Source organism: Buteo buteo, chromosome 25 (assembly GCF_964188355.1).
Source record: "Buteo buteo chromosome 25, bButBut1.hap1.1, whole genome shotgun sequence".
Taxonomy (NCBI): domain Eukaryota; kingdom Metazoa; phylum Chordata; class Aves; order Accipitriformes; family Accipitridae; genus Buteo; species Buteo buteo.
Window position 1 is genome coordinate 1,601,018 of NC_134195.1, and position 13,407 is coordinate 1,614,424.

General features: G+C 43.3%; 1 protein-coding gene across 6 annotated transcripts in view; it reads left to right on the forward strand.

Annotated features, from left to right (window-relative positions):
• The window catches only part of ARHGEF7 (Rho guanine nucleotide exchange factor 7), a 127,019-nt gene extending 123,826 nt beyond the window's left edge, over nucleotides 1–3,193 (forward strand). For all 6 annotated transcript variants that reach the window (XM_075057452.1, XM_075057453.1, XM_075057447.1 and 3 more), the window contains one exon: nucleotides 6–3,193. In XM_075057452.1, coding sequence (XP_074913553.1) covers nucleotides 6–128 — 123 coding nt within the window. In that variant the 3' untranslated portion in view covers nucleotides 129–3,193. The remainder of the gene's footprint in view (nucleotides 1–5) is intronic.
• Nucleotides 3,194–13,407: the final 10,214 nt, after the last annotated feature.

Below are 13,407 nucleotides of genomic sequence, written 5' to 3' on the forward strand. Positions count from 1 at the left end.
AACAGGATAATAAAAAGATGAAGAAATCATTAGAAGAAGAACAAAGAGCTCGCAAGGACTTGGAGAAGCTTGTTAGAAAAGTTCTAAAGAACATGAATGACCCATCTTGGGATGAAACCAACTTATAACTAATTTTTTTCTTTTTTTTTTTTTCCCTTTTTCTTTCTGTTGAAAGACCAGTTGTAAAACTGAGCTGGGAAGCCTTCTGACATTAGTCAGTGTTGCATCAAGAGCACTACAAAACAGGATTTAACTGGATCTAGTGATTTCTTGCTCTGAACATATAGAACCAGTCAAGCCATTTACTGAAGCAATCTGTACTTTTAAGTGTGGAGACAGTGGATCCTGAACTCTACTAAACTTAATTTGTTTGCATCTAAATTACCTCATTTTGCAGAAAGTGCAGCACCTGACTAAAAGTCCATGTTTTTCAGTGGCTTTTTAATTAAATATATATTTTTCTTGTAAATATCTGTAATTTTGAATGCATATGTGATTGATGTATCAGGGCTGATATGTTGGTTTTTTTCTCTTGTTATTATAATGGTCACAAGTGTTAGAAATGACGGCAGTACTGTCTTACCTAAGAAAGGTCAGAGTTCTTTGTGGATAATTATGGATTTGTTCCAAATTACCTACTCATCACACATGCAAATTTGAAAACCTAATTTTCCTATTGACCACTGTATTTAAATCCTTCACTGTTATTTATGTCTGTGCATACATTTTTAAACAGTTTACAATTCTTTAAGAACAGTATTAAAATACAGAAGATCGTTTATTGACAGTAGAAACAATTTTTAACAAAACTAATGCCCGTGATTTACGTTCATGTACACTTGTTTGGCAGACTAATCTGTTGTGCTTTGGCCACCAAAAGACTGATGTACTTGCCTGCTTTTTATGACTGTGATTTTTAGGTGTTTATGTACTACATTTTCTATTGTTGTGCTTAAACATACAGCTGGCTGATAATTTAATAGATCATGCAGTTTGTTAAAGCAAAAAAATCAATCTAATCCAGAATTTTGTGAATAAATTGTTGCTATTTATATTTTATGGTCATAACAATTAAATTTTAGCTAACCTTTGTGCGTAAGACACATGGGCTAGGCCAAACTTCATTCAGAGCTTTGTTTTTATACCACTACGTAAGACTCTCTGTTTGGAATTCCCAGGCTGTGGTAGCAGTCATTCCTTTCCCACCCTGTGTACTCAGCGTGTTGCTGGTTTCTGTCCTACTAGGATTTAAGTGGAAACAAATCTGGAAATAAGATACTTTTTTTTAAATCATACTGTAATTCATAATTTGCACTGCTAACAGATTTAAAAATACATAAATGAACATTTATTCCCTAGTCTGATAGGTGCAATTACTGCAATCTTTTCTCGTATTTAAAATAGGAGATGCTGCGTCACTGCAAACGGTGAGCTTCAGTTGAAGCACTTAAAATACTAATCCCATTACAGTTCGTTATAAGTGTTTCATTGATTCTGGCAAACTTTGGATTAAACTCCAGACGGTGCAATTTTCTGAGGGGTTTGTCTTCAGGTGACAGTCAGAAGGGCAGGTATAGCACAGACCCGAGTCGCACCTTTTGTCATCCTGATTTCCTAGTGCCCTTTAACTCCGGTTCAGTTTCATGCTCAGACTTGAGCAAATGTTTATATGAACTTTAATGACTTGGAGCCAGGATGATTAGGGTGGTAAGAATCGTCATGCACACTTTGAATCTAATGCAGAAATGTGTTTTTAAAGCTATCCATTTTTCTCAGCCAAGAACAGCTTTTTTTAAATAGGAAAGAAAAGTCAATGATTACATACTTGAGAAACAATTCTGTGGGAATGGATACTTTAGAATCTGAATAGACAATTAGTTGTCTGATGTAAGAAGCTTGAATATATTTGTAGGTATTTTAATTTGTGTTCCTACAATGTAAAAATGTCTTCCTTTATTCTAAAGGAGAAGACTGGATAAGAAAACTAAAAATGTCTACAGTATCAGAGTTACTTTTATGCACAGAACTTTAAATTTATGATAATTCTTGATACCAAAATATTTTCCTGTTGTTTGCAGTTGCACAAAAATATGGACTGACATTTATATTTATCTTCTTATTTAGAAAGTACTCTTGCTAAAAGCTAAGTGATACTGAACCCTGCAAATTTATAGTATCTTGGCTAAATTTAGATTTGGGAATGCCAATATAATTAGAATTTTGCTAACATTTTTACCTTCTGACATTCAGGCTATTTTCAGAGTGAATTTTAATTTTTCAATTGAGCATACGTGAAAGGACATTCCAGAGGAAGATGTATAAAAGGAAATCATTAACCTTAGCAGTATTTAGCAAATTTTAACTCAGGAACAACTTCCATCATAACAATTTGTTTTACATTATATTGTAAAGAGTGACGTTGCTATGTAAATTTGCTGACTCTTTGTACCTGTGATTATTATCATTTCTGACAGTACCCCTATACTGACATCTAATGAACATGCCTTAAACACTGGGATTAAGCAGTTGTTAAATATGACCAGGACTTAGGGACTGATTTTATTCAAGGTGGATTGGGATGACTAATTTTTACAAAAAAAAGAAAAAAAAAAAGAAAAAAGAAAAGAAAATGGACAAACTCCCCACCTAATGTTGTAGGTAGCCTTTTTCTCTAGTGCAGAGAGCGAGCTTCAGGCTTTTGGGAACCTAGGAGTATCTGAACCTTTTTCTTTGACAATTTGTTATACTGTACATAGATTGTAAATTTCACCATGGACCTTCTGAATTGTTGGAAACTTTATATAAGCATGGATAAATGGGGCACTGTTTATTTAACCTATTAAAGGGTTATTTCTTTGCTCTCATCATTTAGGGATGAGGAGATGAAGCCATTTCTTATCCTATAGATGTGAAGCACTTTCAGTTCTGAACTGTCCAAAATGTAGCATAACATTTCTCTGTACTTACTGATGTATGTGTGTTTGTCTCGCCATGTCATGACATCTTAAAGATTGAACAACTGACCGCCTTTGTATAAACCTTCTTAATGCAAATCATTTAGGGATTTTAGAGTGTCTGTTTACGGTATCTGTGGAGAACTCAAGTTTAGTTTAGATGTCACAGTAATATCCTGGTATCGACTACTAAAGTGTTTATGCTACATTGTTGTAATTAAACCATGATTTTTCCCCTATGCTATGAAGTGTTACATTTCATGTAGTATGTGGGCTGTGAGATTAAGAAGGAAAATTGCTTTAATTTTTTTTGCCTTTCGTATAAATAACCTCTGCTATCTAATAGTTGATATACTACCTTGAAAGGGCTTTTCATGGTCTTTTATAATAGCAAATTGATGCCTGGAAAACAAACAAAGCAAGTGTTGTTTAGAGGGGTAATGAGGAGGATCTTAACTGTCTTGCACTGAGGAATTTTCACTTTCTTTGGCGACCTGATCTGCTAGGGTAATGTAAGAGATGGAGGAGATCAAAGACAGAAGATAATGAAAGGGAAGAAAGCAAGAAACACTAGAAAATCAAATCACTGCATAAATAAAGTAAAATACTTGTCAACATGCATGATTTATCTGAATAGACCTCCTGAAATTTGTGATAAGTGTGTATTATAGGGACATTACTTGGTTGCTGCTACCTGAAATAGGGTAGGGGATGATTTTTATGGTAGGAACATCGCAGGTATTGCTTTATGCAGGGTGATGGGATATGGGTGAAGTGTAGGGAGTCATTTGTTTCTAAAGCTGGTTTTAGTCTTTAGACGGGGCATTTGAAGGGATTAATAACTGAGCTTAGATGTGTGAAATACCTATTCCAGCTTAGTTTAGCAAGGAGGTACACTGAAAAAGAACAGAGGACTTTATGTGTAGCATTTTATAACTTTACAGAATCACAGAATGGTTTGGGTTGGAAAGGGTCTTCAAAGACCATCTAGTTCCAACCTCCTGCCATGGGCAGGGACACCTTCCACTAGACCAGGTTGCTCCAAGCCCCATCCAACCCGGCCTTGGACACTGCCAGGGATGGGGCATCCACAGCCTCTCTGGGCAACCTGTTCCACTGCCTCACCACCCTCACAGTGAGGAAAACTTCCTTACATCTAATCTAAATCTACTCTCTTTCCATTTAAAACCATTACCCCTTGTCCTGTCACTACATGCCCTGATCTTCTCCTATGGTGGGTGGTTCTTCGCTCTCCCAGTCCCTGCCGTTGCTTTCTGCGACTCAGGCGGTGTGGCTGGAGCACTTGCTGGTGAAGACTGCGGCAAAAAAGTCGCTGAGTACCTCAGCCTTCTCCATGTCCTGGGTAACCAGGTCTCCCATTTCCTTCTGGAGAGGGCCCACATTTTCCCTGGTCTTCCTTTTATCACCAACGTACCTTAGAAGCTTTTTTTGTTGCCCTTGATGTCCCTGGCCAGACTTTATTCTATGAGGGCTTTGGCTTTCCTAACCTGATCCCTGGCTGCTCGGACAATTTCTCTGTATTCCTCCCAGGCTACCTGTCCTTGCTTCCACCCTCTGTAGGCTTCCTTTTTGTCTTTGAGTTTGTCCAGGAGCTCCTTGTTCACCCACGCAGGCCTCCTGCCGTTTTTGCCTGACTTCCTCTTTACTGGGATGCGTTGCTCCTGAGCTTGGAGGAGGTGACCCTTGAATATCAACCAGCTTTCTTGGGACCCTCTTCCCTCCAGGACTGTATCCCGTGGTACTCTACCAACCAGATCCATGAAGAGGCCAAAGTCTGCTCCCCTGAAGTTCAGGGTAGTAGTGAGCTTGCTGTGCGTCTTGTGCTCCAGCGTGAGGTTCTCCGTGGGCTGCAGTGTGGAGATCTGCTCTGGCGTGGACCTCCGTGGGCTGCAGGGGGGACAACCTGCTTCACCGTGGTCTTCTCCATGGGGAGAGACCACCAATCTCTGCTCTGGTGCCTGGAGGACCTTCCTCCCCTCCTTCTGCACTGACCTGGGTGTTCACAGGGCTTTTTCTCCCACTTTTTCCTCGCTGCTGCACTCTTAAAATACGCTTTCCTCGAGGCACCACCATTTTGGCTGAGAGACTCAGCTGTGTCCTGAACTGCTGCTGCTGGTCCGAGGGGTGTCTAATTTCCATCCTGTTGGAGCTGCTACACCTAGTAGGCTCAGTGATTTAGGAGCAGAACCTGCTGTTACCCGCTTGCAGTGGGCACCTTTGCTTGCTACGATAGGGCAAGAGATGGGAAAGGAGCATGTAACAACTTGATTATGTGAGTGAGAGCCCTAAAATAGGGAAAGTGTGGGTGAAATGTGTGTGTATCCAGATGTACACCACGAGTTCCACGGTGCTGGTGCTGAAGGGTCCCAGAAATGTGGAGTTTGCACTTTGGAGAAATGCTGAGATGAATTTTGAGATGAATTTGCTCTGCAAGGCATGCTTCATAATCTGGAAAAGGGATGTAGGCTTGCCATATTTCACCTTGCGTGCTCTGCACTTGAGCTTTCTCTTTAATTCGTGTGAATCAAATATCATCTTGGAAGGCGAGCTGAGCCTGGATTTGGAACTAAATTAACCTCCTGAGCTTTTCATTAATTTAAGTGCCTGCCCTCAAGCCACTGTTCAGGCCCAGACCTAATTCTTGTGTTGTTAGAAGGAAATGAGAGCTACAGTTCCGTGAGTTTCTGTGAACACTTACAACTGTGTAGCTATTTACACAGTGCGGATTGTAGCAGTCCGAAATTTGCTCAGATGCTCCCAGTAGTTCCTGAGCGTTCTCACTCGTTTCATTCCCTTCCTCTGTTGAACACTCACAGGCTTCCCTTTATGCGTGGCAGAGCTTACTTCTGCGCTTTTACCCCAAGAACAGCCTTGAGTGGCTACGAATCTGTCCTGTCCCCCACTTGCCTGGCTGTGCCGTGTATTCCTGCAGGCGTATCTGCTGGCTTTCCAATTAACACGGCAGTGCTAACAAGCCTGGGCACGTCTCACCGTATCCTTCGGACTCTCCTCTGCGTATGCAGTGAGTCCGATCATGAGGATGGTTTTAGGCTGACATCTGAAAGGCAACGGAGACTAGGTAAAAGTGAGAAAGCTTTTACCTGCTGCCGTGCACCAGTCCCAGGAATGCGGCGTGCCGTATGTGACACCCAGGATATCACAGAATCGTAGAATATCTCAAGTTGGAAGGGACCCACGAGGATCGAGTCCAACTCCCTGCTCCTCACGGGACTGCCTAAAACTAAACCCTATGACTAAGAGCATCGCCCCGGCGCTCTTTGACAGACTTCGTGCCGTGACCACTGCCCCGGGGAGCCTCTTCCAGTGAGCGACCACCCTCTCGGTGAAGAACCTTTTCCTGATGTCCAGTCTGATGTTCTAGGTAGGCCTGGTGAGATTCCCCAAACTATTTTTTTTTTTCCTTAGCCAGTGTATCGCTCAGGTTTTGTTAGACATCTCGTGCCTGTCAAGCAGCCTATGATAGCTCTGTGTTCGCAGTAGACGTAGATGAGCAATACAGAAATAGCATGTTTTTACAGTATTTTTCCAGCAGGGGACTGTGTTAGCTTCTGCTTTGTCAGAAACTACTCACAGTTCCCCTGAATTTGTTAATATTAGTACTTTTGTATGCTTTTTTAACTGACTGGAGTTAGCTTTTTATATTTTTTGGAGCTGCTTTTCAAGGTCTGGGAAATGCAGTCCATTAACCTTTTCTCCTGTAGAACAAAAGTAGACAGTCACAGTTGAAAGTGTTCATGCAGCATTTGACCTAGCCACATGTCTGGGATTTGTACGGGGTTTTTAGCACTTCCCCGTGTCATGCGTGACTTATCACAGTGGCTGTACATTCAGCATCACAAGGGCTCTTTCAGCACAATGCAGTGTGGCGGTAACGTAGGATCAGGTTTATTGTGAGGTGAAACTAAGCAAGGAATTTGGCTGTGATCACTAGCTTGTTTAATCTCAGGCTTTACTCTGAGGTAGGCAGAATTTCTGTGGAACTGAGAAACATCCACTGCTACAGGACTGGACTTACCAGTTCCCACAAGAACTCTCCCTTCGGAGATTGAGTTGAGAAAACACTGGGACAGTGCAATGCGTGCTCCATCCACTGAGCTCTCATTACTAGCTACTTTACCAAGTGAGATTTCTGCTGGGAATTTAAAATACAGGACTTTTTTGCTGATCATCGGCCTGCACTGTGGGGAAAGGAGGATGGGAGGCAGGTCCTGAGCAGCTGGAAAAGCCGCTACCCCTAAACTTGAAGCTCCCGGCCTGAGCTGCACTGAATACTTTGGTTTTCTCAACCGTGTTAGATTCCCTGTAGCCTTTTCCCCCCTTTATTTCCAGCTGAACCCATGGCTTTCCAGAAACTTCTCTTCATAGCATTGCCAACAGAAAGAGCAGACTTGTGCCATGAAGAAGCGTTTTCTTTTAGCGTGCTTCCTCACAGCTTCCTTCCAGCCAAGGGCTTGGCCTTCCCCCCTCCAACCCACGCGGTGTCATTGACCGTAAACTCGCTGTCAGTGTTCAGGTGAGATCTCCAGGCTGTAAGGTTAGAAAGCACTGATGTCATTTACTCTGCACATTCGTGTGTTTTGCAGGTAGTGACTGTGCACATCATAACGTATTAAACTACTCGGTGAGCTATTACTTGGTCCCTAGGCAAAAACGCGCTGGTGTGAGGCTGTTCTGCCTCTTGCCTTGATCGTGTCCCGCAGCATTTGGAAGTGCTCCGTGATCGGCCTTAATGAGGTAGAATCTGGTTTTGTCTCGATTTGATGCGAATCGCTTACAGGGCTTTTTGGGTCTAACGAGCGTTGCTTTATAGGAAATTCAAGAACTCGGTCCCTGTGTCAAACATGGTTGAAGTCCATGAAGTCCACGGTTGAAGTTGAGGTTCAAAAGTTGTCGTGACTGGGAGGGAGGATGGGAAGCAGAGGAGCTGGCCAAGTGATTTTTGTAGTTTTTGTAGGTACCTCAGGAAAGCGAAGTAAAAATGGTGCGTACAGACTTGTTATGAAACATGTAATTGCTTGTCACCCTTGAAACAACTGAAAATAACATGGCAGAGCTGGGTTGCATCAGACACTGCTTTTTATAGGGTGCTCGGGATGTGGGTGCCCCTGTGGCACAGCTGAAGCCTACCAGCTGCTAGAGGTTGTGCCTATGGGCAGCCATAAGATCATGTGGATGTTGGCAGTTTTGCTAAAAACCCCTTTATAAAGCCAGTAACGCTTTGCTTGTTTAGTTGCCAAGTTCTGTTTTTAGAACAGCTACCCAACAATTTTGGAATGGTGTTGCCGGATTTTTGTCCCCCTATTCAGTGTGAAGCAGTGCCATGGATACTTGAAGAAAAAAAAAATATATATAAAAAAGTTGAGGAATACTAAGGGAAACACACTGACTTTCAGATATCCTCTGCAACTTGAGCAAAAGTAACTAGAGCAAAACTGAACTCGCTCACTGAAACCCAGCTCTGGGAACTTGTCCCAGACACGCGTCCTCCTGTCCCTTTGGTGCTTTGTCCCTCCTGCTCATGGCTCGGGGCTGTTGTTGTTCTCAAACCCTTTTCCCTTCGATTACTAGCTCTCGACTGCACGGAGCTCGTGGGTTTTGTGCTGGCTGGTGTGGTCCTGGGCAATCTCTTTTCTTTAGCTCAATGGCTCTGCAGGGGCCATTCCTCAGGCAGCCCTGATCAGACCTGATCTTCTTGAACCCAGCTCTTTTTCACCAGTCCACGAAAGCCCCTGGTCTGAACCAAAGTGTCCCACTGGCTGCTTAGATGCTGTCCTGGAGCTGTAACTGTAGGGGATTGCTAGGGGGATTGTTTGGATGTGCCAGCACAATTGTTTAAAGAAAAATATTTTAAGTGAATTTGACTAAATGGGTATGAAACCAACATGACTGCCCATATTAAGCTGAGACGGAAATGAAGAGTTGTATGAAACAAAAAAAAAACCCTCCTGGATGACAGATCTCTTCCTCAGCCCGTTTTGTGAGGGATTGGTCTCTGGAAGTGCTACCTGTACAGGTGAAAACTGCAAAAAGGGAATACTTGAGGGGCACAAGTTGGTAGGCTGAACCTAGCAATTTGCTGTAGCTGAGACTGTCAGACGGGTATTTGCCTCTGCCAAAACTGGGGTAGTGAGGCTGAGGGGAATGTGTCCACGCGTACCTGGCAGGCAATGACTGACAACCACGTGAGCTTTATTTCTTGCCAGGCTTTGGAAGATGACTCAAAGTGAGTTATTTCAGAATATTCGCCTTTGAAATAGTGATAGATGGGGCAAGTTGTTATTTCATAAGTTGCGGTATAGAAAGCAAACAGCTTTGGATGGAAATATTTACTTTGGATGGAAATATTTACTTTGGATGGAAATATTTACTTTGGATTTACATGCTTGGAGTATGAAGAGTAAAATATTTACTTCCATTATGTGAGGCCACAGGGGAAGACACAACCTGTCTTCAGGGCTAGAAAAAAGCACATTTGATGAGAGAGAATTCTGAAATATAAACAGTCAATATTGTAGTGCTTCACTGCAAAACTGTACATACGGTAAATGAGTCATGCCGCTACTTTAAACTGTGGTAAAGCAGTAAACAAGATTCAGAGGTGTAATGGTACAGTTCAGTCCTGTACTCGTCAGAAGAATATAAAATATGGAAAAGAGTTTTGGCAAAAGCTGAGTTCTTCTGAAATCTGGTGCAATTTATTAGATTTTGAAACATGATGAACAAATAAGGTTCACTGAACACCTCACCAAACTCTAATTCATCTTTGTTCACTATATGAGACTTTGTGTTGTAAGGAGATTGCGTGGTTTGATGAATTATCCTATATAATGCATTTTTCAGTATAGGCAAATTGGTAGGAAAAGAAAACTAGATCCAGAGGAGCTGGTCATAAATGTTCTATTATGTCTGGAACAAGCACAATCCTGATAAAAGCTGTGCACAGCCATGATGTAGGAGTAGAGGCTGGGGGAGTCAGAGGTCTGCTAGCCCCTCTTCTCTCATTTATATTTATCCCGATGTCGTGTTGTCTGTGTCCAAAGCAGACAGTGAAACGTGGGTTTTGTACTGACGCCTGAGAGCACGGAGCCTGGACGAACTCTCTAAATAGAGCTGAATTTGTTCTTGGATACCTTGGATACCTTCTCTTACTATTTGTCTGTACCAGGCTGAGCCTCCCGGGTCTTGGTGCCCAGCGGGGTGTCTCAGCACTACGGTTCATGGCAGGATTCAGGGCAGCAACGTGAGGAGGGGAATATAGTTCAGGGGAGAGCAGGGCAGATGTTCGTTTTGGTATATCCAGGTGAATCCTGGCTCTGGTGCATTGACAGGCACGTACATCTATTTGGTACTTGAGGGGTTACCTTGAGATGTGGGATCCTGTGGGGTTTTTGGATCCCATGCTAGTCACATACTCACTGAATGCAGCAGCAATCAAGGAAAAGAACGTTTTAAACAGGACTGTGCCTAAAATCCTCCCAAATAACCCTCTCTCTCATGACTCTTTCTGTTGCTCTGGCATTTTCTTCATTTCCCTCTGTCTGCCTTCTTGTGGTTTAACCCCAACCAGCAGCTCAGCCCCACGCAGCCGCTCGCTCGCCCCCCTGGGTGGGATGGGGGAGAGAATCGGAAGGGTAAAAGTGAGAAAACTCGCAGATTGAGGTAAAGACAGTTTAACAGGTAAAGCAAAAGCCGCGCACGCAAGCAAAGCAAAAGGAGGAATTCATTCCCCACTTCCCATGGGCAGGCAGGAGTTCAGCCATCTCCAGGACAGCAGGGCTCCATCACGCCCAACGGGGACTTGGGAAGACAAGCGCCATCGCTCCAAACGTCCCCCCTTCCTTCTTCTTCACCCAGCTTTATACACTGAGCAGGACGTCCTATGGTCTGGAATATCCCTTGGGTCAGTTGGGGTCAGGTCTCCCGGCTGTGTCCCCCCCCCAAACTCCTTGTGCCCCCCCAGCCTCCTCGCTGGTGGGGTGAGAAGCCGAAAAGTCCTTGAGGCTGTGCGAGCGCTGCTCAGCAGTAGCGGTGTGTTATCAACACTGTTTTCATCACAAATCTAGACATAGCCTGTATAAGCTACTATAAAGAAAATTAACTCAATTCCAGCCAAACCCAGCACAGCCTCCAGCTACTTCACAGGCTTGCAGACACTGTATCTGGCCAGATCCAGCCTCCTGCATGTTTACAGTCCATTTTCAGTGGAATATTTTGTTATATCTCAGCACTTGGCAGCTCTGTGGTTTCGTGTGGTGGCTTCTGTCACCATAGCTGTCATTTTCCCAAAAAGGGGACCCTAATCACTTCCTGCAGTTAGCATCAATCAAGGTTAGATGCAGCATAACAACTGGTGCTGGAAACTACTGGCAGGTTTTATTCCAAGCTGGAACTGGGACTTGGAACAACCTTCCAGTGTTAGCAGTGAGGGGCAGAAAACCTGAACCCATATCGAAAAGAGTAAAAAGTCCTTCTGGGCTACGGGTTCTATATCTGCTCAAGGAGGTTTAAGTATCTAAACCCTGTCGGACCTTCAGAAAATTTCCCCGCTGGCCATGAGAAAGACCAGTGTCAAGCAGGCTGGTCTTTTAATCCCTTCTTCTTCTTTAACTTAGCTTTCTTGCTTAGACTTGCTTCTGGGAAGACAGACATTAAACCCATACCAAATATGTCCCACACTTAGGCTGGTTTGCCAGGTGCTTGCCTTTTTTTTTTTTTTTTTTTAAGAGGCGTTAAGTGGGCTTTGCTCAGGTTTGCCACAGTTGCTAAATTTCAGAACTCATAGGTGTATATTGGAATTAGCGATGTGACTGTAGCACAGAAGAACAAGCCTGAACTTGACTACGTCATCATCTCCGGCAGAGCCCTGATGGTAGGGTGAGCGAAAGCAGGACAGGCTTCGGGGTGGGTGAGGTACGTGAATAAAACCGTTCAGGCTGGGAGGGACCTTGGGAGGTCTCTAGTCCAGCCTCCTGCTCAGAGCAGGGCCAGCTCTGAGCTCGGACCCAGCTGCTCCCGGCTTTGTCCGGTCGGGTCTTGAAAACCCTCAAGGGTGGAGAACAAACCAGAGAACCCAGTGGGCTTGAGCTGCTGATGCTGCTGAAGGAACTTTACTCAAAACGCCTGGACTGAAGGTAGGCTGGGCAGGTCTGCAACGCTGCGGTGTAGCTGGCATGGGTCCTAGCTCAAATAATGACCCGCTACCACGCCGACCATCGGGGTGCGTGCTCCTGGACCACGATGGCATTGCGTGCTGCCGCACCGAAGTACTCTGAGATGCCGGTGCACTCCTGTACTTCCATTATATATATATATATATGTATGTGTGTGTGTATATATATATATATACACACACCATTTTTTAAATGCTGTATGAGACAGGGCTAATGGAAACAGTTGACGTAGAGTGGTTCTGAGGCTGCCTTTGAGAACTGCGGTACCGCTGGCTGCTGAACTGGGGAGCGGGCTTTCCCCTTCTCCTCCGCAGTTACGGGGAGGCAGGTACACATCTCACACCTACGGTCTGGAGCACAGACACCTCCAAAGGTGCAGCTGCCAAAGGGCTTCTGTTGAGCCAAAATTCTTTTTCAATCCAGACTTATTAATGTTTATGTTCCGTTAACATTAGCTCTGCATCTGGGAGGTGTCCCCCGCTGTGGGTTCAGCATGTTCTTTTCTGTTGCAGTCTCTTGTGTGAGCCTCTCAATGTGCCAGCATAGAGCTTTCGCCCCATTTTAAGTTTTTTTTTTTCTAGTTGTAATCATTTTGCAATCTCATTTCCACTTTATATTATAAAAAGCTTTCTTGATGAAAATGTTGAACTACTTGTAAATACATTGAAAATGGTCAGTCACAGAATGGGTACTTTTCTTTCATCTTCTTCTGTAGTACATACTCATTATCTTCTTTCCTTCCTGTCAAAATGGGAGTAAAAATTTCTATTCTATTACACAGACTCGAAATCCTAAAATCCTCTGATGTGGATAATTTAAATTTATAATCCAGTAAAATATGGATTAATTATAAGTTACAAATTGAATCTCAAAATTTTTGTTATAATCAGTCTGTCTTGTGTTCTGCTGGACTATTTAGACTGGCATCAGCAGGAGTCTTCCACTGAAGTTTATTATGACTTGAAGACTTGCTATGAATAGTCAATTCTACCTTTATTTTGTTTGCTTCAAGATTTAATTTCTTCTAGATATGCATTACAGACTTAACTTTCAGGGATTATGGAGATAATGCAACTTTCAGTGAAACTTAATGAAAAGCTAACGTTAAATTCACTGCCTTTTTTTCCCTCTTTTTTTCTGTTTTGTAGTTTGTGAACTTCACGTTTATGTAATACATCACTAAAAAGTGCCAGGAGAGGTGTACGTAACCACAGACTGCTCCTTCTGTGGACAAGATAGTT